The sequence below is a fragment of the Larus michahellis genome, chromosome 7 (genome assembly GCF_964199755.1).
Source record: "Larus michahellis chromosome 7, bLarMic1.1, whole genome shotgun sequence".
Classification (NCBI taxonomy): domain Eukaryota; kingdom Metazoa; phylum Chordata; class Aves; order Charadriiformes; family Laridae; genus Larus; species Larus michahellis.
This window is the reverse complement of record NC_133902.1, coordinates 7015923-7041693: the sequence shown is the minus strand read 5'-3', so window position 1 is coordinate 7041693 and position 25771 is coordinate 7015923. Positions and strand designations below refer to the sequence as shown.

At 40.4% G+C, this 25771-nt stretch overlaps 1 protein-coding gene across 23 annotated transcripts in view; it reads left to right on the top strand.

Moving 5' to 3' along the window:
- The window catches only part of BCAS3 (BCAS3 microtubule associated cell migration factor), a 363020-nt gene that overhangs the window by 161295 nt on the left and 175954 nt on the right, over positions 1–25771 (top strand). For 22 of the 23 annotated variants that reach the window (XM_074594820.1, XM_074594824.1, XM_074594804.1 and 19 more), the window contains 3 exons: positions 2872–2972; positions 6466–6662; positions 7983–8080. In XM_074594820.1, coding sequence (XP_074450921.1) covers positions 2872–2972; positions 6466–6662; positions 7983–8080 — 396 coding nt within the window. Of the gene's footprint in view, positions 1–2871; positions 2973–6465; positions 6663–7982; positions 8081–9236; positions 9318–25771 lie in introns of those variants that run through there. The other variant, XM_074594822.1, reaches the window with a different exon arrangement.

Genomic DNA, 25771 nt, shown 5'->3' with positions numbered 1-25771 from the left:
TCAAAGGCAGAGCTTTTTCATGGAATTCAGCATGTCGTCACTTCTTGGTAGAAAGAGTTAATGCTGCGCTCCGAAGCTGCGCTGAAACGTGTGGTATGGCAAGAACTATGCAACGCTGTGGTTCCTCAGGAAAAGGCAATACAGCGTTAGGACCAAACCTATTCTTAAATTTGAATTTCTTTCTCACTGTAAAGCCGTGTTGAATCTCCAGTAAAATGGAAGGGAGAAACACAGGGACAAAGCGGCGGCGTGGATGCTGCTCCCCAGGGTAGCGTTTTTGCAGCGAGTCACTGGATAGCAGCTTCCCTAACCTTGACAGCTCTAGGAGTTGCCCCTGGGATAGAAGGAACAAAAAAAATTCAGAACAGTCCATAAAGTTCCCGTTGGTTTGAAAGCAAAACCATCTGCTGGAGTCATGAAGAGTTTGTTAGCAGAGTTCAATAACAGGAAAGCCTGCAGTTGATCAGCTGTGCCCTCAGAAACAGGCGTTACTGCAGGCAGGAGGATTTATTGTAGGGGAGTCAGGAGATACGGGGAAGATTAGGGCAACAGCAGAACGCGTCAAAATAATGGGTTTATTTCATTGGTTTCAAATATAAACTTGACCGGTAAGGAAGAAGTGCGGGCGCTATGGTTTTGCATTCACATATTTACTGTGAATTGTCAGCTGTTTGTAATACAGAAAGGTGTATTTTCATAATACGAGTTTGATATGGGCTAGAGAGAGACGTCTGTATGTCCTTGAATTCGATCTGTCGCTTGTAATGAAGTGGATGAATGGAGTTCCGGTATTATCTCGAAAAGACACAATGCTGAAATACCGCCTGTGGTTGCCGAGGTGTGTGTGTACACGCACGCGCAGGCACAAATCGTAGTGATTTCAATGAATATGGCAGACGCATAGTATCTCGAGGGGAAAACTTGACACTTTGTAAGGATACGTCCTAACGTATATAGCACTTTAAATAATTCTGTAATAAGTTAGGCTCTGAACTGGATTTGGTATATTGCGGGTTGCGGAATAAGGACACACTGTGATACAGAGGTGTTAGAAATGGCTCCATAGCTGAGACCGGGTTTGGATACCCACTTATACAAACAGGATGAAAATCGCTTTATTTCATATAGTGTATGGATTTATGAAAACCCTGTGCTGTTTATATTATGGAGGCGCCATTCTGTATTTATGGTTACAATTGTGTCTGCTTTGCCATTATAAACTCCTATTATTAGGGGTTTACAACATGGCTGTAAAAATTTGTAGTGGATGGAAATTTGACACATAAGGGTCAACCCTGTAATAATATAGTTCTAAAAAATCAATTTTAAAAACTTTGAGTAGTTGTTTTTAGATTCTGTGAATATAAAAATATTTGTTCTAATTTTAGGATCGTCCAGTATCTTAACACTATAGCATAAAACTCTCTTGTTTTACCAAAGTAAAAATACCATTGTTGCATTTGCTTCTTTTAATTTGCTTTTGTGGTGTCTGCTCTTCCCTCAAAGTGTGAGTATGGTTTCTTGGTATTGAACCCAGGCTTCCAATGGGCCCCTGACAGTAAGCAGGTACAGGAAAATGAAAAATACCACCTGTCTTACTGTCTGGGGTGCTCGCTTGCACTTTGCTTTCTCTAAACCCTGCCAGCTTTCTCAAGTGTGAGGTTTCAGTTAGAGCAAGGTAATGCTGCCGCCGTAGAAAACGAAGTAGCTGGACTGAAAGCTTTGAGTTAAATGACTCAAGCACCAGGAATCATGAATTATTAATCTTTACAACAAGTCTAGGATTCTCTCTCTTTTTTGTGGTAGCATTTGAACACTAAATTGTGATTTTTCCCACAGTTGTATGTATATCTGGTAATCGTTTTACAACTGGGTTTTCGTATCGTGCAGTCTACAAAGCTGAAGAACTTGCAGTTTTTTGTTGCAGTGAGTCCATATGAAGACAAATAAGAGTAGTGAATAGAGGAACAAAATTAACTTAGTTTTGCTGTGTGAATTGAGGTTATTTGTTTGTACCAGTTCTTTGAAAACAGTAGAGACTTAAGTATTGAAGCAGTTACAGTAATGTAAGGTTTTCCTGGTGCTGTCAAGAAGAGATTGCTGATGAGCACAACAGACAGATCTGATGTTGAATCAAACCAAAAATTTACCCAGCTTCGGATCCCTGAATGCAGAATTCGTGGTATTTTAAAGTCCGGTGAAATAATCTCAGTGTTTAGTGTTCGTAGCAAACTAAACATCAAACTCTGCTTTGTTACGAATTCTTAACTAATATATTGTTACTACTATAATGAAAGGTGACACTAAGATGATAATGAAGCACTTCCCATTAAATTGCAAAAAAGTCACATCCTAAAAACCAAGTTGTTTGTGAAGCCAGCTTTAAATTAACTACATTAATGTCAAAATGAGGGTGATAGTTCAGTTCATGAAGTCTTGGAAGTACTCTGGTTTGAAGTCAGTGCATGTAGCAGTGCCTCAGGATGGCTTTGTCAGCGTGCTTTAGAATAGTTCACATTCTGAAAAGGCTGTAGAAAAGGTTTACGTCATTGACAGCAGCATTTCTCAGTGTTAAATTCCTCGAGACAGATGGTTGTCCTCTGTTTTGAGCTCTTCTGTATGTTCATTAAGTACCTAAGGTTTAAAGAGCCAGTTGGGTTATCATAGTGGCTGTATGTGTGCATTCAAGTCAAAGAACAGAAATATTTTCATCGCTTTTAATGTCAATATTTGAGCTCTTTCTGTTTGCCAACATATCATTACAGATTTAGGAAAATATATGCATTGCTGTACCAATAACTTACTGAAAAAGCTTTTTTTTAAAAAGCATTTAACAGTAAATCTGATTTTTCAATTTTCTGTTTTTTTCAGTGGTTCCGCCGGGGAGCCCTGGACCGATCACGCGACATGAGTCATACGACAGCTTAGCGTCTGACCACAGCGGGCAAGAGGACGAAGAGTGGCTCTCGCAGGTGTGCTTTTGGGGGCAGTTCCAGTTCAGGAGTGAAACAGTAATAGTATCCGCTAGAAGTAAAATTTGCAACTTGCCTCAAAATGGAAAGTAATCTTCCAGTAGGCCATGGGCATTGCTGTGTATAAAACTGACTTCACTTCTGACTCAACATGGTATGAATTTGGGGGTCTTTACATGTTATACAAACTATACAAGCTGTATGAAAAGCCATATAAAGCCGCCATCGTCACTGGCACAAGTCACGTCCTTGGGGAGTTCAGGATGAAGCAGGAAGCAACGGAAAGATACCTCTCTGCCTTTTCAGAGGTCCTTTTCAGACATGGACAAAGGAAGCTGGCTTGGCAAAGCGATGGTGCCTTTTCAGTTGTGACCTGTGCTATACTTACTGCATTTTAACATAAAAATGGTCTATTAGCTGGTTTGTTTCCTTCTTTTCCTGGTTATCAGTTACTGCACTTCCTACTGATAATTCCTTTGAGCTATGGCTAGATGCAAATACTGTAGTGCTTTAAAATGACCCTGCCTGGTGGAATGTTTTTATATGAGGTTAAATCTTCATGGCTTTATCCATTCTTGTTTTGTTTCAGTCACTGAAGCATCTCTTTAAGAACTCAGTACATACTCGACTATTTGGCTCAAAACATAACTTCAGTTTAAGAATGTAGGTCATGAATAATACACTGAGAATTAGTTCCTGTTAGAAATAAAAGGTTAGAGTTAAATAAATAAATAAAAATTACAAATGCTCTGGATTTACCAAAGCAATTACAGGGTACCTGATACGTGGAATTCATCCTGACAAATTAGGTGGCTTTCCTTTGGTTTAAGAACAGTGTTGTTATGGGAGTGATGCATTAAATGTGTTGCTGGGGTGTATGGCATAAACATGAAATATTCATGGATGTGATTTGCTTCTCCCACTGGTGAATAAATCATACTCAGCATTTTCCCAAAAGGAGAAGTTAGGTTTCCACATGTACCGGTCCAGAGGCGGCATTCACTGGGGAATTTGTTCATGTGCATCCATTACCTGGCCTGAGTTTTCAGATGTGGCTGCACATTGATGTATCTTATTTGCTTATGCTGTCACTAATTTGTCAGAGCATGAAGGTAGTGAAACTACTCAATCAGTGTAAGTCAACAGGAATTTTATCACTGAGCTCACTGGGGCCCAGATTTCACCTGTGGTTTTACATCTATCCTGTCCGGTACCGTTGGGATAGTTGAGCTTATTTTACTGTTGTGTTTACTGTGGGCAACCTCAAGAAAAAGAGAGTAAGTTAAACCTACATTGCCGGGGTTGGTTTATTACTCATTCTTGGAAGATACAAAATATCAAAAGAACTTAAAACTGCTTGAACTTCATCACATCTATCCCTCTAGAAGAGTAAATATATTTATTAAAAAAAAAATAAATCCCAAGTGATGTCACAGAACACAGATAATTCAAAGAATGCTTCCGGAATGTTTAATTTTTGCTAAGTGAATAGAGTGATGATAGCTCTTTTGAGCATGAAGACGCTAGCATTCTCTAAGCAAGCCACTTTAGATTAAGCCTAAAGTGCAAGTATGTTTTTCAAAATTAAAGTGTTGTTATCAACAGTAACAGCATGCAGTGAAAAAACACTGCCCTTCACTTCAACTTTTCAATTAGAACAGTGGGTAATGTGTGCTGTCAGTGTGAAGTAGATACAATATGTTTGTCCTGCACACAACAGGAGAGTGAATAGGAACATCTGGCCGTAGCCTCAGTAAAATTGCAAAGGCATCTGTTTACCTCTCGGCTCTGTGACACTGATGGTTTCAAGCTTAAAATATACAGATTACTTTATCTGTGGCCTAATTTACACTGCTACATAAAAGCTACTTGCCTCAGAAACGTCTACAGTCGATCTGAGTTACGCTAAGATAAATGCAAAGATGGAAATAGCGCTAAACAGGCTGTGCATTTGTCGTCTTGCGTTAGCGGAGAACTTAGAACAACATTATCCAGTGTTTAAAATTGCTTCTTAAGGAGTTCAGAATTGCTACTAGTACACGTCTATGTCATATATATACAAAATCATATTTTCATTAATTTTCTCACTAAATCGCATTTTTGCGATGAAGCTGATCATTGTTTTAGCAAAAATTGTTAGGAATTTAATAGTCTGTTTTTGTCGTCTTAAAAGTATGAGTTCAGCAGAGCTTAATATTTTCATTTTGTATTTCTTTTTTCTGATTTATAAAGGCTCTTTTTGATCTTTAAAATTGTTTTACAGGAGGCTTATGCTTTGTTTACCCTGTTACTTACAAGGACCAATTTTCCTGATCATACACGTTTCCAACAATGTTACCATCTTAACTTTTTGTGGTTGTTTGCATTCTTATATTTGACACATTTAAGCGTTTACCAGAATTGATACTCATCAGGTTTATAGTTATCAGCGTGAAAGGACATTTTAAAAATATTTTGGATGCTTCATTTACTGAGGTAACTTATTGTTCAAAAGTTCATATTTAGACTCTCAATGGGAGCCAATACCTAGAGGAGAAGCTGAGTATTTGAAATTATTGTTTATTAGACACACCGTCTGTATTCTCTGTGCCTTTTGGAAGTAGGCACGGAACTGAGAAGCTTCTGTGTCTGTGTGTCTATCCACACATACACGTGCAGATACATATCTCATATACACCTGTTATTTAACGTATACGTGGTTGGTCATCACAGGCAATCACCCTTCTATTTTAATTGTTGGAATTTTGGTTGTAGCTGCCCTTCTAAACTCCTGTGTTGCACATACATGTTTATATTACATCTGCATCGGAAGGAGTCACCCGGGCTGTCCTGCGTCTTGCGGCACACTTCCCATTGCTCTCTGCTACAAATCTGGTTGCTTTCCAGCAAGATGGTCTCTGCCAGCAGTATCCTCACATATGCCAGCAGTAATTACCAGCTTTCATTTGAAATACAGTTCGCACTGTATACATGTGAAGCAGCGCTGTTTAACGTGTGAACTTTTAGTAACAAAGCTGTAACAGCTTGCTTTTAAAAAGCGCATCCCTTGACCTGGTCAGGATTGACGTTGTCTGGGGTAGGTAGACTCCGTTCCTCCGGCAGCTCCGTGTAGATGCAGATGGAGATCTCTTCCCCTGTCTGTTGCACCAGGAGAGTAGCCTTTTAGCGTGCAGGTCGTAGCCTGTATTTCATAACGGCAAAGGGAGGAGCGAACAGGGTCAGGTGAGGTGACAGCCAGGATGGAGTGTCAGTCTTAAGAACAGTTTAAGAACCGGGGTGCCATGTCCTCAGGCTGGTGGTTCAAGGGCTCTCAAGGCTTGGCTAGAGCATCGCAGAGCCATTCGCAGTTTTGCCTTGTTCAGAGTTCCTCTGAGCTGATGGCACAAAACACTCTTTTTGCTTGAGAACAGCAGGATTCTGGGGGTTCAGCGTATTGAAGAAACCATTCGATATATTACAGTTCTTTGCTAAGCAGTTCCCCATCTTCCCACAGGTTGAAATAGTGACTCACACTGGGCCTCATCGACGCCTGTGGATGGGCCCACAGTTCCAGTTCAAAACAATCCATCCCTCAGGCCAAACTACCGTCATTTCATCCAGTTCTTCAGTGCTGCAGTCGCATGGTCCAAGTGATACCCCGCAGCCTCTTCTGGACTTCGATACAGATGATCTTGATCTCAACAGTCTCAGGTAAAAATACAACCCGTTTTCAAGCTGTTTCACATTTGTTGTGTGAGTAACTTGCCTCGTGCTTAAATGTGGCCATCTGCGTAGGATGTGTAATAGTCTTCATCAAGCTTGTCCAGATGAAAGTCTTAGAAGAGGGTGTGACTCACAACAATAAAAATTCATCCAGGCCGAGCAGCTTAGATTCCTTTCTGCTGCCCCTTCTTGGGTACCTGACAGTGAGAGACACTGCGAAGTCTGGTGGCCTTGCTCAGAGTCTCCTTGGCTTTCAAAGTTTCTGGATGGCTTAATAAATTCATGTTCTCAGACATGAGTTGGGAGCTTTATGCCACAGATTTAGCTGCTGGCTGTGAAGCAGTCAGCGTGTTGGACGAGTAACTGAACTTCTGGAATGTTTGTCCCCTCCCTGTTTTTTTTTCCCTTCCTTTGCTTGCTTTCTTGCAATTTGTTTCCATGTATTTAATTCATCTCTTTTTGGACATTAGCTGATTTGGAACTGGGGGCAGGGGGCGGGCCTAGGGAAGGGAAGGAAAGAGACCGAAGGTAAATATGGGTTTATATTTACTAATAGCTAGTGATTTTGTAAAAGTGCTTTATGCAGCATGTGTTTCTGTGTCCTGTCCAGTAACTTCCAAGATTTAACAAGTTTCCATGCTTCTGATTCTGCATGTGATTTGAAGTCCAAAGTTCTGTGGTATGGACTTGGATTGTTTGGACGCTCTGAAAGTCCTATGAGTAAACCAAGAGATGGATAATATGACTAATCCCATTAAAACAGGGCAGATTGTCCTTGGACTGAAAATACATGGTTCTGAAATGTGTGATTTCTCCTTGCATGTAGTTACTTCCACAAATAAGGATAGAACTGTCAAATATATTATTTTTTCATTGTAGATATGTATACATATACAGAAAGAAAGCAGAATTTAAAAAACAATTAATATAGATATATGTTACAAAGGAATAGACAATTACAAACGTGTCTTTTCTCCTAAACTGACAAAGAAAGTGCAGCTGTTCAGGAGGGCGATAGAGGCTTTTTAAGCAGTTTGGGTATGGTGAGCTTTTTCCTTTGAGGCTTTCTGAGAGCTCACGTCTGAGACATAGACATTTGGGGGGTACTCGTTTTGGGTAGAGTCTCAATCTGTCTCTGGGTGGATTGTCCAGATTTTGGCTCCACAAAGCAAAGGAAAACAAAAGTTTTCAACAGTTTTATTTACTTAAAAATAAATAGTTGGTTCAGGTGATTCAGGTTTGTGATTTAATTACAGCCCTCATGAGCAATGATTCTGACACAGGTGGTAACTATAACTTATTATTTAGGATTCAGCCAGTTCGTTCAGAACCTGTTAGCATGCCGGGGTCATCACGTCCAGTTTCAGATCGCAGAGGAGTTTCAACAGTGATTGATGCTACCTCAGGTAGAAACATTTTGATTTCATATTTTCTTTGATATTCATGGCATTCATCAATCTTGTCTTTTTTTGTCTGGTAACATGTTTACTAACCATTGCCATATACTTAAAAAAGGATATCATGATTTTCAGCTGCACAATAGGGTGAGTGCTGTCTTATACAAATACTTACTGAAAGCTACCATAATAATGACTTTTTTTTCTTCTTACCACTCAAATCTGAAGCTGCAGCACTGTGGTAAGATATGAACACAATATTTACGTTAAGTTTAACATGAGCTGTAGAATGCTAAAAACTGCCTAAACTAAAAAGAATATTTGCAAATGCTAACAGTGAAATGCTTTTATTAATGAGTGCCTAAAGCATGGAATATTACAGTTCCATCTCATTTATAAAATAGCTTTCATTGAAATGTAATCATAAATGTAATTGATTTCTGTGAACAGTCAAGACAACGGGATAGTTTATCTAATGTTTGTGTAATAGGCACATTTTCACTACTCCGCTCTAAAAGAGCGTGTAAATTTAATACTACAGTGGTTATGTTAATATCAACACAGTAATGTATGTACTATAAAGTTTTCTTCTTTTTTTCTCAGTAGTGGGGTATAGTCTGTATAAAGAAACAAGGACAGCAGAGCTTTATATTCCAGTACAGCTGTATAGCGTCTGAAGGGTCCACACAGCAGGATTTTGTCAAATAAAATCTCTCACAAGTAGAATTATTAAACACACAGCATTAGTCAAACAGTCAAGTCGGAGAGGATTTTAATCTTTAGCGATTTGAAAATCCCTGGAGACTGCTGATTGGATTGAGGTTAAACTGTAAAAAGAGACTGTAACACTTACAGAAACTGGTTTCTGAAGGCTGTTTTAAAGAGAGTTAAAGTAAAAGCTCTTGTTCCAGACTCCGTTTGCTATTGATATAAATTCTGAGTCCAAGATATTGTATTGTTTGCCAAATTAATTTATTTGGGTATTACAGGATATTTCTTAGATGTGTTTATAACTGAGTTCAATAATAACTAAATTTACTTTGGATATTGAGGATTGTCATTATAAATTCCATTTTCAAATATTTAAAACTTGTTAAATTAATTCTTGTTGAGCTTAGACAAACATCTGATGCTGGTTACTTAAAGGGAATTTTATTTCTTTTAGTACGTGGCAAAGTAATTTTGACAATAATTTTTCGATACAGAAGAAGGAAAGCATGAATGCATCAGTTATGATGTTTTGGACTAGTTCATCTCTGCCTGTTACCCATAAAAGGTTACAAGCTTGAATCATAGGAGTGCTTCTGTCTGTGCATCTGACACTTGGGATTCAGAGTGATTAATGGCATAGCTGTGCTTCGCTATCACCGTGGCGGTGCCAGCTGATACTGATAGAGATAGCTGGGTTAGCAGGGGATTGGGTTCTTTTTTCCCCCTCTTGTGTATGAACAGAGCAGTGCCATTACCTATAGCAAGGATGTGTATCAATTCAGAAATATAACCATTCTGTAACCATAACGCATTCTAAAACTGTGTTATTCCACCTACAATAGAAACAATGAACCACATAGGACCGTACCCCTTCTATGCTAAACCACCTTTCCTCTAGTGTGGAGGGGGCCTTAATGTGAAACGGCTCATGTGAATGTGATGAAGCTCTGTTGGTAATGCCTTTAACATGTGTGTCCATATTAAAATTGCCAAAGTCAATTGTATACATTGTTATGACACTGAAAATATATTTACTGTACAGCAGTGACTCAGTTTTGTTATAACACCTCATAAGTTTCTTATAAACAATACATGGATTTTGTTAGGGACATGCTGATAGCAGTATTTTATTTAACTTCACTGCCAGACAGTTTGGGTTTGAATTGATTTTTGGTTCAGGGACTGTACCGTATCTTTGCAGTTTTCATATTGCCTGATCCCCATCCTTTCCCGTGCAGAAATTATTGGTCCAGGTTTAGGGTAGATATGCCAGATTATGTGTGATGGTATAGGGTGTGAATTCTGCTACAGAGTAAAGGAGACGCAAAAAAACCAGGCGCTGTTTTTTGAGATCTCATGCTATTCTTGTGACAGAGCCCAGCAAAGGGAAAAAAGAGTTTTTTATGCTTGCTTACTTCTCTTCCCACCTTTGAGATGCACAGAAAATTACATTAAGCTTAGCTCTGAATCTGAAGGTTTATTTTGAATGCTGTTCATGTACAACACTGCATTTTTTTGTGTTTATAGGCCACTACTGTAAGTATTCTCATTTCCTGCTATTACCAGGGCATGCCCTAAATGGCGTAGGTTCTTTATGGAAAACAAATTTATTGGAAAATACGTTTTTAGGTTTGAAGGATTTTTTTTAAGTAGGTCATAAATTTTTACTACCTAAGCTGAACCAGGAAGTGATTCTTCGGTTATGCCCCGTGCACTCGAGTCTGTTGCACTTTATGAAGATGCTTATCTGGCTGTTTGATTGCCTGTTGCTTAGAGATGCAACCGGCGTGGCGCCTCTTCTTATCTCGCTCCATCACTTTTTCTTCCTATCAAAAGATTTCAAGTACATGTTTATCATCTCCCATTATTCTTCCGTCATTCTTGATAGTTTGCTTCCTTCTCCCCCTTTGGTGACAACTCTGAAACTTGTATCGTTTTTTTAGTCATGATTTTCACATGTCTGTAAAATGATGGTATACTACGACAATATTCTCTCTCAAGATCATTTGCAGAAATCTTAATTTAAAAACTACAGAACTCTAATACATGAAAATAAATGATGTAAATTTGCAATGGCATTTTCAGGGTGGATGGCTGTGTCTGTAAAGATTACCTGGATAAATTAAAAAACCGCATGTTTCAATATGGTTATTGCGACTTAAAATTCTGCTAAGATATTCTCGGTTCTTTTTTTTTTAATCAAATCTTTAAGAAAAGTTTGCAAAAATGTAGTCACCTAAAGCTACTGGACATTTGTCCCTCAGTGCACACATTTTAGTCATATGCATCATAGAGAGAATATACCCTCAAGGATTAAATGCACTGTAATTCCAGATGCTATTCCAGATTGGCAGTTAGAAACGTTAAAGGCACCACACTGAGTTTAAAGCTTTATAAAGCAAGAAGCCTGTAGTAATAATGCAGGAAAAGAGCCGCTATTGTACATGTAGTAAATACGCACCGTGTGTAGCACACGGGCATGCGTGCTTGCGTCTGTGTGTCCGTCCTTTCCGAAGAAGAGCTGAGGCTGCCGGCTGCTTGCGCTGGGTTTTACAAAGGCAGGGTGAGGATATAGGGGTCACATATCTACATGTTGTGCCTGTGGATGGGAGAGACTCACAGTAAGTCAGGTCACATTTAAGACTTTATTAGACACCAGAGATGGAAGAGAAACCTTCCAAGTGCCCTGTCTGCAGGAGATGCTGCAGCTGAAGGTCACGCTCTTTACACAACAAACCAACCAACCCTGGGACAGAGTTCTGTAGCACGATTAAAAAATATTTGTTGCTGAACACCCAGGCTGTATTTCAGAAGACCAATCTACAGGCATGACTTGGAAAATTGACACTACCTGTTTACCTTGAATGCTGTTCCGTTCTTTGATATGACTAGCCTCAGATATGATTTTTGGCTAGCTGAGGGTATCTACAGAATGATGGAGACTAATTAGAAAATATAAGCATAGGCTAGACATGTAATGGGATATTTCCAAGCATCTTTCTGAATTTTTATACTGTAACTTGTGGATGAATGATGCATGTCATATACGTTACACACCTGACAAATCAAACCCCATAGAACGCTATTAATAATAAATAATGCAGAAATTAAAGGGTGTAGGAAGGTTAGGATATCTGTACAGAACAACAGCTCTGAACTTTCAGAAATAGAAAACCTCTAGGGAGAGGATTTTGCAGCAGTTCCTGATCACAGTAAATTTGATTGCACAGCTGCATTGAGTCTGTAAGGGCAAGCGTTTCCTTAAACTGTAACAAATGTGTTGACGAGCTCAGGTACTCAGGTACGCTCGGTCAGAGCTGCTAATTCACTCCTGCTCAGTTAAAAAAAAAAAAAAATGTGTGCATCTGGGTGTGTATTTATGAAAAGCCTTGGTTTTCCCCTCATATAAAGAGTTTTTTGACACTTATCCATCAGTCAAGTAATGATTTTTGTTGCACTGTCAGCAGAGTAGGAGAATGTTGACAAAGAAGTTGTCTGGAGGAGATCTTTGTTTATTCCTTGCTTAGGAAAAATACAGAGGATGGAGAAGGAAGGATGTCAATGAATAGAATTAAAGCGTAGGAGAAAAAGATCCTGAGCATATATTACTATTTTTTCTTCTATTGTGTGTGGTGTGGTGGAACCTTTGTGTTCTTTTCTGAGATCTGGCATGTGCTGTGCTTCTTAGGGACGTGCACATCATTTTTTAATGAAGTTTGTTTATTACTGTTGTATGAAACTCTGACAATACTAAGCTCTCTTCTGCTTACTTCAATCAATGGCCACTTAAAATTGGCTTCTAATTTAGTACTTCCCTTTCTTTTGTGTGCGACTGGCTGGCCATGGACAGATAGCTTGTTGCCTGCAGAGAGTTTAATGAACAGAAGAATTGACTCGGGTTTGGGGGGGAGGGAGGTTCCCTCCCTCTGCCTGTGAAGGATCTTTTATTGTTCATCACCACACCTGTGAGATAGGGACCATGGGACAAATTTTTACTGTCCAGCAATGCTCTCACTTGGAATTTAATAAACACTTCTGCTGTCACACCTTAAACCATCTGAGCTCTTTTTTGTTGTATGCGTGATCAAATATTTATTCCCAAATGCTATTCACCAGAAAGTGCTGCCTTGGAGTAGCGGAGATCAGTTATTCAGGTAGTAAAGATGTGTGAATGCAGCTGGCAGATGAAGTCACCAACATTATGAATTCCCAGGCTGTCCTTATTGCCACAGGCAATAACTGACAGGCCTGAGCAGTGGCTGGTTTCCCATTACGGGCGCTGGTAGGGCCCAGGGAGTCCTGGCGTCACGGATACTTGAGCTGCCCCGCTTGAGTGGAGCCGGCCAGCGCTGGAGGGTCCTTGTTGCAGAGAGATGTAATCAATATGGTCTGGAGTCCTTGACCTGAGCCTGTAATTACCTGGATGGTATAAAGGTAGTTTGTTGTTGCAGATAAAGATTGCACTCAGATCCTCCGGGTATAATGCTGAGCTTTGAAGCCAAGGAAGAGATTTGGCCCTTGGTCTGTTCTTCACGGCAACTGAGAGGTTTTAATAATGGTGATATAACAAGCCGTTGTTACAGGGCATCACCTGTTTAGTAACAGCAAAAACACGTACCCAGCACTGCTGGTTTTGTACTTCTGCATTCTAACAGCTTAAATTTAAATGGGTTTAAGTTATGGTTCTTTCCCAGAATAACTTCTGAGCCAATTCTGTTAATATCATGTCTGTTTAAAACACTTATTACGTTACTTATTTGAAAAGCATTTTATGTGTTATTCCTAGAATAGTGATAGCGTGGTGGGATATGCTCAGGGTTTTTTGTTTCCTTGGTGCAATAGCACACGCTTGCATGCGCTCGTGCTCTCTCCATCCTATTCATCTGTCTTGCTAAATGTGTGCGCGCACGCATGAGCTGCATAATACAAAATTCTCATACTTCGAATTTTTTCAACTTGATTTATTTCATCTAATTTGAGAAAATGTTATCTGATGATTTTTGAAGAAAGCCTTAAGACAGAACTGACTTCAACAGGCTCCAAGATGCCAATGCAGTATACATGATTACATCTAGAAACAGCTATGCCCTATAGACTATGGAGATGTGAAGAGAAATTAAAATGACCTGACACTACTGACGGGGCACTTGCTGCTGGATCGTTGCCTGGCTTGGGAAAAGACTCAGCTGCAGGGATACATGGAGTAGCATTAATGTCTTGAAACACTGGTGGGTGTTTTCTGTAGGCAGGAGAAGTATACTGGAGAGGACAAGCATGGGAACAGTGACTGAACAGCAGCAGAATCATTATATGCTGATTTATTTTTGCCTCCGTATGATGGTCGTGGATGGGTTAGTCTGTCAGTTCTGGAGATGGGAACTTGCTCTGCGCAGCACAACGGTAGTGATGTGGGATGGCTGTTACCCTGCCAGTGACAGAGATGACTGTTATTCTTCATCCCAGTTTGCCTTTGGTTTAGCTGAAGAGGCTCGTAGTAATTGAAGCAATTCATGTCTTCTGAGATGGTTGTGCTTTGACGCATAAGTGTTCATCAGCTTAAAAAACACTGTGTGACGTGCAAGTTAGTTTCACAGATGCCAAGTGAAAAATCAAAAATTAACAACTTCTAGACACTGCACTGTTAGGTTGAATTCAGCTTTAAGCAACTTAAGTTACTCAAGGTGCTTAATCCCCCAAAGGCCGATCACCTTGTTCATCTTGCTTATGCAATTCTTGATAGTTCACGGGGGACTCTGGCAAACAATAAACCCAGTGATTTCCATGTTGATGTCATAGCTAGATGAAAGCATCACTGCGACCTAACCAACATCATAACCCAATACAAGGTAATGGCATTTTTTTCTTCATATGTGAAGATAAGTTGCCATGAGGCCTCCAGAGGCGACGTTAATGGTCATCGGTGCAGTCCTCTATTGCTCAAAGACAGTTGTTCTCATGTCACACAACCCGCTTGACGCATGTACCAGTGGTCCATTAATGCAGACAGTGAGTGTCTTATTGCTTAAGTGTTACATATGAACTTTCAGTTGGGGAAGCCACCTTCAGCTCATATAACGGTTTGGCAGCTGAAAAATAGCAGTGTGCCAGAGCACGGTCTGGTCTAAGCGTATAAACACCTTCCTGTTTGTTTATGGGGAAAAAAAATCCAAAATGCACAGTAGGTATTTTGTATATCGGTAGCTAACGCAAACTTATGCTGAATATAAGACTATTCTATGTACCCCTTAATTGTCTTTCATTAAGAGTTGTTGTTAATGTTCTGTGTAGGTGGCTTTAAAGCTATGAATAAGTGGAAAGTGTTGATTCTAATCATATCTGACACCACAATCTCCTATGGAACAACACAAGAGCTGAGATTCCCGATGGGCTCCTGTAGGATACAATATTTATTATAGCTTGAGATCTAAGAGCTCCTAGCTACTGTTAAACTTACAAGAGATCCAGAAACCCCAGTGTCTGTACTTGTGTTTTTATAGATTGTACAGAAATAACACACCATGCAGCGTTTGCAAAGAAACCTGCTCATTGATGTTTCTGCCCTTTTTGTACGCTGCTTGAAGGAATCATTTAAAAAAATCTTGATATTTTTGTAACTTCATAATGTACTATAGGCTCATCTATTAATCTAGACTGTTTGAAATGTTCTTAAAGCAGTATTAGGTGTTCAGGTTAAAAGATGAGTATTTGAACATCCATCTGCAAATGAATTTTAGAGTCAGTATTGTTTCAGGTAACGCTTTAATTTAGAAGTAGTTTTCCAGTTTATAATAGAGACGTTCTTAGTTAATGATTTCTCTAAATTAGGCTGTCCTTCAAAATATTTGCTCACTGTTTTCCATGTTTGCTTTGAAAAAACCTCTAAATATGCTTCATTATTTCTTGTTTCGAGTGTATATCTCCTCCACTTTTGCTGTAGTCTCTGTCAGGCACTAGGTTTCTAACCCTCAGGATTGCTTGCTGGTTCTGGTCCTCTTGAGATCCTCCAACTTGTCCTCCCCTGCGTTCAGGAGCTCTTCCAGCACATCGGACCTTGTCCTCAGGGCTCTGTGGGCTCTTCCTTCTGTCTGTCGGCTTCCTCCTGCCTGTAAAATACCCGAAGAGGCTTGATGTCCACGTCCCTCGAGTGCAGCAGCTACGTGAATGCTATAGGTTGTGATGGCCTCTTTAGAGCAATTAAATCTGTAGGTGTAAAACCGGGCATGAAGCAGTCTCCAAGAATGTTTTTTAGGTTTGGTTTTTCAAGATCGGTTGGAAGTGATGTGGCAGCTGCTAAGCAATGTCTCCTAGTTTCATAGTGAATCCACTTTTTTTTTTTATTCTCCTCTTCATTAGATGGCAAAAACAGCTTTTAAAAATAAGTATGTGGCTTGTTTGTCACTTTTGCTTTTTTTTTTTTCCAAGTAGCGAGATAATAGTGCTGTATTTTGGATCGAAACACTCTGTAGACAAAGGAAGGAGAAACTGAGGCAGGAGTTGATAAGCCGCTGGTTTACTGCGCAGCCGCTGAGCTCTTGGCTGTGCAGCGTGCAGGCTGGCTGCTGGCATTATACCAGAAATTGCTTTCAATATGAATCTAATTTTCTTCTCGCTTGTATTTCCTTATTCTACAGGTAGTATATTGGTTTGTGGATAATACTTCACTATGTAATAATAAAATGTTTGACGCTTCTTAGTATTTCCAGAGCCACAAAAACTTGTTCTTTTATAAGCCACCACAAAGTTAATGTCTGATTTTGGAGTTCACCTGGTCCAACCCACTGCTCATGGTGGAAAGCCTCTACACAGACTATGTTTGGATGTATGCTGAAATAGCTTTAAACAAGAGCATTAGTCCTCACATGTGTTTTTTCTTAGTATAATGTCAGCGCGTGCACCTATTTTTGCCGTTGTTAATCCAAAATCAGCAGGTTTTAGCTATTGTTCATTAGAGTGTAATATGGATGAGTGAGCAGAAGTGTGGGTTTAGGTATATACCGTATAAAACTGAGCTGTTTGGCACGATGAATTAGCCAGGTATTTGATGTATTTTAAGGTGGAGTTTAATACTTCGAGGGTGTTATCATCACAGCCTCCTCACCCTGTCTTCTCCTTGTTGAAGTAAGGAAGTTCTCTGCTGGAAATAAATATTTATACTGAAGTTGAAATATAGTCTGTTGGTACTTGTATATATTTTATTGCCTCAATGACGTAAGGGGTAAAAAAACAGATGGAAAATATTTTCGTTTTCTTAATTATCCGATACTGTGAAATACCCATCGCCTTGCGGTCGTCTTGGCTCCTCCCCCTGCCTTGGACTCCATCCCTGGCATGATCCCAGCCAGTTTTTAATGGTGCTTTATCTGCTGCTTTGCACTGCTTTTAACTTTCACTTTTTATTAGAACCAAAGCTAAATTGGGTGCGGGTTAGTGCTCTGGCTATGGGTGGAGTGCTACAGAAAGCCGAAGCCAGTGCCAGCAGGCAGTTGCTGCAGAGAGCAGCTGGTTTTGGGGTGCGAGGAGTCCCTGTTTGTCACCATCCTCCTCCTCGGCAACCAAGTACAGCGTCCCCGGCAGTGCCTGTGCCTGGGGGGCTCTGCAAACTGGAGATCCCCTACAGCCCCAACCACTGCTGGGGACAGCCTGCCCGGGGCTCACCTCCTTCCACAGAGAGCGCCCAGCCTTAGAGGGAGCACGTAAAGCCGAGCGCTTCGCGTACAAAACCTTCTGGTGCTCTTCGCCTTGTAAAGGTGAAAACAAGCAGGTCACAGTCAGTCAGTGACAGAAAGCAGACTTGGGATTATTCACATCATTAGCACAGGATTTCTCCAGATAAGAGAAGTGGTATATGAGCCTCTCCTGCCCCGAGGCTGTCTCTCGTTTACTGCGCAGGGCGGGGCCCTTTAAAATGGAGCAAGAACAGGGAAAAGAAAAAGGTGGTAATATGACTAACATATGGTTTTTGCTGGAGTTTGGCCACAGATTTAAGGCCTCAGAGTGGATTCCTGGGGCCTTCGTATGCTATCCCAAAACCAACACGAAAGCCTTTCCAAATATATTTTATAAGCTCTGTGATTGTAATAGTCCTATCAAAAATCCCATGTCCCCAGGTCAAGTGGGGTGCAGGCCTTCCTCTTCTGAAATCCCAGGCTTGCCAAGTTTCTCTGGCCTGATGCTTCCCTCCAGCAACAGCGGGCAACCGTTTGTGCCTCTTGTGCCGGGTGAATACCTGTAGGGGCGGCCAGCACAGCTGCTTTCCCTTGAGCTCACATCTGCTCCGAGAGCGGGACCTACGCGCGCTCGCTCGCCTGGGCTTTTGTCCCAGATGCAGCTGGCCCTGGCTCTGTACAACCCACCTGCATTTCTGGATAACTCGTAGAATTTGCTAGGCTTTGGCACAGAGGCCAAAGCTTGCTTTGAGTGTCTCGTTGGGTTCGAGCATTAGTTCTGGTAACTGTCTTCTGTGTTGCTTCCCTTTCCTCCAAGTTATGGTGCCATTGATGTGAGAAACGCAGCACAAGAACTGGAAACCCTGTAATTCATGACTTCTTTTAATGTTAGGGCCCTACAAAAATTCATGATTCTGCCACTCCAGGAGAGGAGGCCTCTAGGAAAGATAGTACCCACATATTTTTGCCTTGGTACAAAAAAAAACCAAACAGTAGCAGCCACTGTAGTAGTCGGGATCTTCTAGCACTTTGCTACCAGGACAATTTCCATTAAGTGAATTTGCATTAATTGAAAAAGTACCTCTTTGGACCTTAACCTATATTGTTTACAGCGTGAATGCTGAGCAAATCACTGAGCATTTTACTGTTTGACCATCACTTAAAACGTATTTTAAAAGCAAGCATAACATTCTCTAAACTTATTTGTGATTGAATGTCAAATTTACTAACTGACCGTAGATCACCTACAAGGCTGTTTGTGTTGCTAGTGGATTTTTTAACAAGCAGAAAGTTGCCATGAAAGCATTTGGAGAAGAAGAGAAATACTTTTGTGTTAGTCTTTTGGTTTGGGTGTTCCTATTTAATCTTTTTTAAAAAAAACCCAGAAAACAAACAAAACAAAACCAAAACACCAGCAGCAAACAGACTACAGTGAAACACTTACATGGAAGTACGTTTTACCACTGAAGTTAGATAAAAAATTCACTGTATCATAAGCGAACCATTTCCCCCTTGATTTGTGTCCAAAATATGAGGAAAAACCTGCAGATGCATTATGTATTTTACAAAAGAACATATGCATGCATTTAAATCATTTACATTTCGTCTTTGCTTTCTCTTATTTTTAACCCATATTATGGTGAATGACAGCATGTTTGGAAAACCAAGGTTGAAAGCAAAGTTTAAACTTTCATGCACGATAAGCTAAACTTGCAAGCAGTGCTTCACTATTTCATGATTTTATTTCAAAGTTTTGCTGGTGCCTTTTCCTTTCTCTCCAATGAAACGTGTGACTGAAACTTTGGGAATCTGCCTTGCAAAAAAGAAAAAAGAAGTTCTACTGCAGGTGTTTTGTCCTACAGTGCCTGCGGAGGGAGAGAATCCAGCCTTATTGAAGCAGGTCCTCAGGAGAAAGCTTAAAGATGCTCTGCATCCAGGCTCAGTGAGACTATTAATTGTTGCTTGTTAGGCAGTATCAAATATTCTTCATACTATAAAATCCTTTTCGATGGGGGGTGAGGAGGGGAGGATAGAGGAGCACCAGCTCTACCTGCTCTAATCCCCTAACAGTACTTTTCAGCACTACCTGGCTGTATGTTAAATCGGCAACTGATCTGGTTACATAGTGGGTAGCTGAAAAATAATTTGAATTGTGGGTGTGATGTTTTGCATAATGTCATCAGCAGGCGCCGTTTCCCCATTGCTGTGAATGGAGAAATAAAATTCAGCTTTATTGGCCTAGTTATAGCCTTTTAGTAACACTTCAGTGCAAGATTGTGCATGCCATGAAGTGCTGAACGTGTGCTCTGAAGTGCTGTGATGTGACTGCAGTACAGTGATATCTCAGATGGGTAGCAGCCTCCGACGCAGGTGAGGGTGTGCGCACAGTCTGCTCTGCCTTTTCCGGGGGAGCGGGGAGCTGGACACTGGGGACTCACGGAAGAGCCTAAGCACTGCGCCAACATACCCAAACGATACTCGTGAGTGGGGTTTGTCACCTTCTTCTTGGCCATGGCTGTGCCACGCGTGGGCTGGCTCCCCATGGGGCTGCCTGGGGGTCTCTCCCACTGTAGTGGTGACAAGACCACAGTGCTGAGACCCAAGTTAGCTCTGCATGGAGCCAGTGACGCTTTATTAGCTTAGACTCAGTGCCACGCAGAGACAGATCAACTGCTTGCAGACATCAGCCAGCCCTCCATCAGGGTAGCTGAGCTTGGCCCCATTTCCGCATGCTAACCGATTGGGACTTCTGGGGGTGTCAGTGAGGGTTCGACACGCGTAGAGGCTACAGGATTTGTTTGTAAATATAGATTTGAAAGTTAGGTATTTACACACACCTCTTGGATTCAGAGCTCAAAATGCAGAGTAACTTTCATCCCTGACAGCCTGTAGAAATTTTTCCTCTTTGTCTTCACCTCCCAGACTCTCTGTAAGAGTTAAACCCGGAGTTCTTAATTTATTTTGCTAGTAGAGATTGACTTATAATCGAGGATATCGCGTGGAGGACCTGTAACTTATTTGTATATCCATCCTTCCATGTTTAAAACCAAGTCAAGAAACTAATGAGGTTACAAAAATATTGCTGATCCTGAAGCAAATATAGTTGGAGAACATATGCTTTGGTTTTACATTTCTGCCTCTAAAAGGTGACATGTCCCGTGTTTGTCATTTAATTTAACATTCTATATATTTTTAAACGGCTGTATGATTTGAAATCTCCAGATGCCATGCTTTATGCTAAATGAGGTTGACAGTTCAGTGATGTGGAAGGCCATTATCTCACCTTTGTGCTTCTAAACTATAGCCACTTGCCTTTGCCTGTTCATAATGCATTTACTGCGTTACAGCGTAGGAATTTTTAACACCTATTGAAAGCGTTAATTAGGTATGCCATACTGATGAGCACTTTAAGATAAGTGAAAAGCAAGAACTGATGCTGTTCTTCGAGTTCATGTTTCTCCCATTGCTTGTGCTGGGGATTCAGTAAATGACTGATGAACTCCAGTAATAAATGCTGCTAATACTCTGTATTATATATTGCTGTACTCTCAAATTTCACAGTGAATGGCCGTTATCCATATTAGTTATCCGGTACTTTGCTGGTATCTTTAATGTGCTGCTGGAAGGCGAGTGCACGGTGGTGACGTGCACGTGGTAGCTTGGTGAGATGTTCCTCAGAGGATTGGTGTGACCAAGATAACATGAACTTCCAAAGCACGCCGTGAGAAGACCACTGGATTTTCACACATGCAGTAGAGGGATTTCCATAAACGCTGTGGTCACTCTCATTATGGCTAATGTACCCTAAAGGAATATGATCCAAAAAAAAGTGATTTAAGGATAAAATAGTAGCATTGTAGAGGTTTTATCTTGAGGTTGATTTACTCCGGAACATTACTCTCATTTTTAAGTAGATTTATTGGTATTCTCACTTGATGTGTAGTCCTTAGTGAAAGGGATTTGTGTATTTTCAAACTTCTGTTCACATAAAAGCACCAGCGCAAAGTTTTAGCAGCCAGCAATGCAAATTTAAAAAAAGTTCCAGGAGGTTCCATCTTGACATTTGGGGATTGATATAATCCCATTCCCATAAAGTGAAATCCCTTTAAGAATGTACGAATTCCCTATGTTTTGTCCTTCTGAAGGGAAAATGGTCCCATTTCTTCAGGTTAGTGTGGTGTACTTTCAGAGGACAATGGGTACCCAGAGAAAGAAAAGTCCCTGTGTTCCCCAGCTGCACCTGAGCAGTGACGCCCAGGCTGGCCCCGACTGCTGCCAGCCGTACTGTCCCCTGGCAGTCACTGCAAGAGCCGATGCCACGTATGTCTGTCTGTCCATGCCCAATCCCTGTGCGTGCCTGAAACGTGAGGCCAAGCGGGCAGGTTACAACTCTTGCCTCCCCTTCTTCAGCTGGCAGCTCCGTCTGTTCCCAACCACGGCACATGGTGTGTCTCAAAAAACGGCTCCAAGTGGCTCTATCGCTACCGACTGGTGCTATCTGTAAACCAGTAAACCAAAACTCAGCCTTTTGTATCCTATTACCCTTGTCCTGAGTCAGCAGGTCTCGTATAGAATCATTTTTCTATAAACTTGGAAAATGGATAATCATTACTTGGACTGTTAAAGTTCAGTAATACAAGAATAAGTCATAAATATGTCACTTGTATCTTAAAAGCTAACCAGCTAGAAACTCTCCCTCTTGTCTAATCTGGCCTCCAGTGCCTTTGATCACCATTTTCTCCTCTTTCTCAGCACCGCAGCTAACTTCTTAGTTTTCCACATTTTCCTTTGCTGTTGTGACAGTGTTCTGCTGCAGATTACAGCTGTGCTTAGGCACCATAAGGTTTATATGATTAGTCAGCATTTGGTTTCCATATATAGCAAAAGTACGTCTGGAGAAAATATTCTTATACATATTTCCAGGCAATAGGATCAAAGAGCTCTCTAGGTTCTCAATTTTAATTTATCTCTTCTTGCTCGCTGTATAAGGAACATCAAAAAGAATCCGTGTTTGCGGGAGGGAAGGGAGCCTTTTGCTGTGTAGCTTTGGGAGCACCATTCATCCAGACCAGCTTCAAATCCTGGCCTTTCTTCCTCCGTAGCATTGCTGAGATGTGAACTTTGGGGTTTATGCCTACATGTTTCTATCCAGGCATGATTTCTTTCTTTTCTTGAATCCTGTGACCTCTCCCGTTCTTATTTCCTTGGTACTCAAAATTACCCCTTGTCTCCATCAGTCGCCATAGCAGCTGCTGAGCTCATCTTCCTCCTTTGTGACAGCCGTTCCCATAGTTCTCAATCACTCTGTTGGCTCCTCTTCTGCCATAACACGTGCAAGGTTCGTACACTTGCATCTAAGCATTTGAATGCTTCTTCCTATCTCATCTTTGGTTTTCTCGGTAGTTCCCTCAACCTCTGTTCATACTCATAATACTTCTCGGTATTTTCTTCTCCCAAGAAGCTCATCCTTCAGGTGTCAGCTCTCAAAACAGGCATGATGTTTCTGAAGCGCTTCATCTGCTGTTGGTGTCTACCAGAAACGGGATAACTAGCGGCGCCTTCAGTTAGGTTTGTGCAATGAGTTATGTGCATAGGTTTGTATTATCATATTAGGTGCTGGATTTATGTCAGTATTTCTTGCAGCTCAAATAGATATTTTTTTCTGTGTCTTTCATTAGATTCTTACGGCAACAATTTGTAAACTCTTATGTTTTCGCGGTGCACGGTAGCATGGGTGCTGCTGGAGACAGCCGTAGGCAATTGGCATTAATAAGTAAGCACTATACTCTAATTATATAAATCCATATAACAATTTCATGTGAGGAAATTTTCTGAAATATTAGTAAGCGTGGTAAGCCAAGACATTCGAGACCATTTTGCATCATGTTTTTAGAAAGGCCATTTTTTCTGCTGATAGATCTGCATTAAAAAAAAAAAAAATTAGTTTGATTTCAGTCATCTACTCAACATTTCTAAGCTACTTGCCAAATGATCCCAGGTGTGGGATTGCAGCAGGTAATTTCCTGCGCTGTGTTTGTGCGGATGATTTTCTCCGTTAGAAGATGATATCGGCTCACCTGGCCTCTCGGTGACAGAGAAATCCTTTGTTTATTCATTTAGTAGGCAGATTAACCCTAATGAATATGGCTTCCTGGAAATAGATACAGGGGACAATAGCGAAGTGAGGAGTGGGGAGAAATGGGGCAAATTCCCTTTTCTTTCTTCACTTTTAAATAATGGTAGCTTTCATAGCAGAGTGTTTTAAATCGGAAAGGAACGTGAAATATGTCAACCAGGAATTCTTGATTTTAAACAAAATCTTTTCTTTTATGGCTCAAAGAGGTACTGGGGCTTTCTCAGTAAGTTTGGTACAATCCTGCCCTATTTAATCTGTTTGAATGCTTTGTCCGGTCAAAAAGTAGGATAAAATAAGCATCTAAGATACTTGCACCAAATGGCACTTAAGTCTTCGTAGTTGGAGGGACCTCGGTGTGTATTTTATGTGGTTACTCTTCACTGTTTTGTGGAATATGGGTTTTTTTCATTATTATTTCTGTGAAATAGGGGTTAATAATGTAATCTTCCTTTGAACTAGATCATAAATTGTACTAGGCGACCAGAGAAAAGTCTTAGAGTCTTACTGGCTTAAATTACTTCATTCTATTTCTCTTTGTTTCATGGGGGTAAAATTGTGGCACGGTGTGTTACCACGTACGTTGTTTATGTCAGTTGAGTAGCTGTATTACAAAAGAAGGGAATGTTCATACAATGTGCGGTGTAACCCTTGTATTTTTTTTTTTTCAACCATTCTTTTATCTTGAGGTGACACAGAAAGCTTCAAGAAAGTGTCGCAAACGTTACAATTTCTTGTATTCCTGTTGTATGACGTGTGCAAGTGCTCTGCACGAGGTCTGTATGAGATTTGTGAAAGGCTGTACCATTATCCCTTTGATTTAAATAAGTAAGGAGTAACTTCTCAGACGTTGTTGACGTGACATTGGACTATTGTTAATAACACAATGTGAGAAATCTGCCCTGAGAAGTAGTGGAGGGGAATCCAAAGCCTTAAGAAACCGAGGGAAAGATGGTCGTTGACGTTAAGGTTCTAAACCAGGCTCGTCCTGGTGTTACATGCAGATTCACTGCAGTATCACACAGTTTATGTTTGAACAGCATGAATAAATTAACTTATTCAAGCTCAAAGAGGGAATAATGTCACGGTGAATTAAGTTGTGTATATGTTGGTATTTATGTATTTTTTAATGCATACACACATGGAATAGTATTTTAAATTAGGGGAAAATGTTTTAGTTTTCTAGCTCAGATCACTGTTGTAAGCTACTAGTCAAAGTGTAGACATAAGTACAATGAATGGTTTTGCTCCGTTTGAGAGAGGAACAATTTCTTGCATTTTTATGTGACTGGTACTCGAGATACATTATTCCCAAGACATGGATGTGTAGACACAGATGTGAAAATCTCTTAACTTCCAACCAAACTTTTCCAGATCTTATCACTATAATTTATTCTTTACCCTCTATAGACTAGAAAAATGTCTTCTTTCACATAACTTTATCCATTAGAGGAAAAGGAAAGTTCTCTTCTACCACATGGTAAGTGTTGAAGATAGGATACTGTTGGCTTTAGCGTGCTGACTTTTGTAGTTGCCTGTAAAAACTCTAGAGTTTCAGAAGGGAAGCGAAAAAACAGAATTTACCTTTCCACAAAGAATAAAAGTTTCCATTGTTTCTTAGTTCCATTGCTGAAAGTACAAATGTGCAGGAACAGATAATTTTTTGGAAGTATACATTTATACATGGGTATGTGTATATGTGCATCGGACAGCAATAAATTACAAATGAATTTGTTTGCTTTGTATGGAGATTGTTTTATCCTTCTTAAAGCTACTATTTATATAACCTTTAACCAAACAGAGAGTAGCCAAAGTATTTTTGAGAGTGAGAATTGTTTTTCTGGCTGGTGTGCGTAACAACTTAATTCACTCCAATGGCGCGGTACAGCGTGCGCTCGCGCTGTGCGGTAACTCACCACGTTGATATGCAGACAATTTGCCAGAATTTTTTTCTTTTTTTTTTTTTTTCCCCCCTGCCTGCAAAAGATCAAAATAGATGTATGTCACATTAGGTGTTACTAAACTAGAGCTTGTGATAACTAAATAATAAATTTAGTGGTACCTAATTACTTTCAAAAGATGTTGACACAGTTGCAAATGAAGAATGTCGCAGATTGCCTTTTGAAACAGCGTAGACTGTCTGTATTAGCGGGGTGGGTGTTTTTTTTTTTCCATTTAGTGAAAACCAAA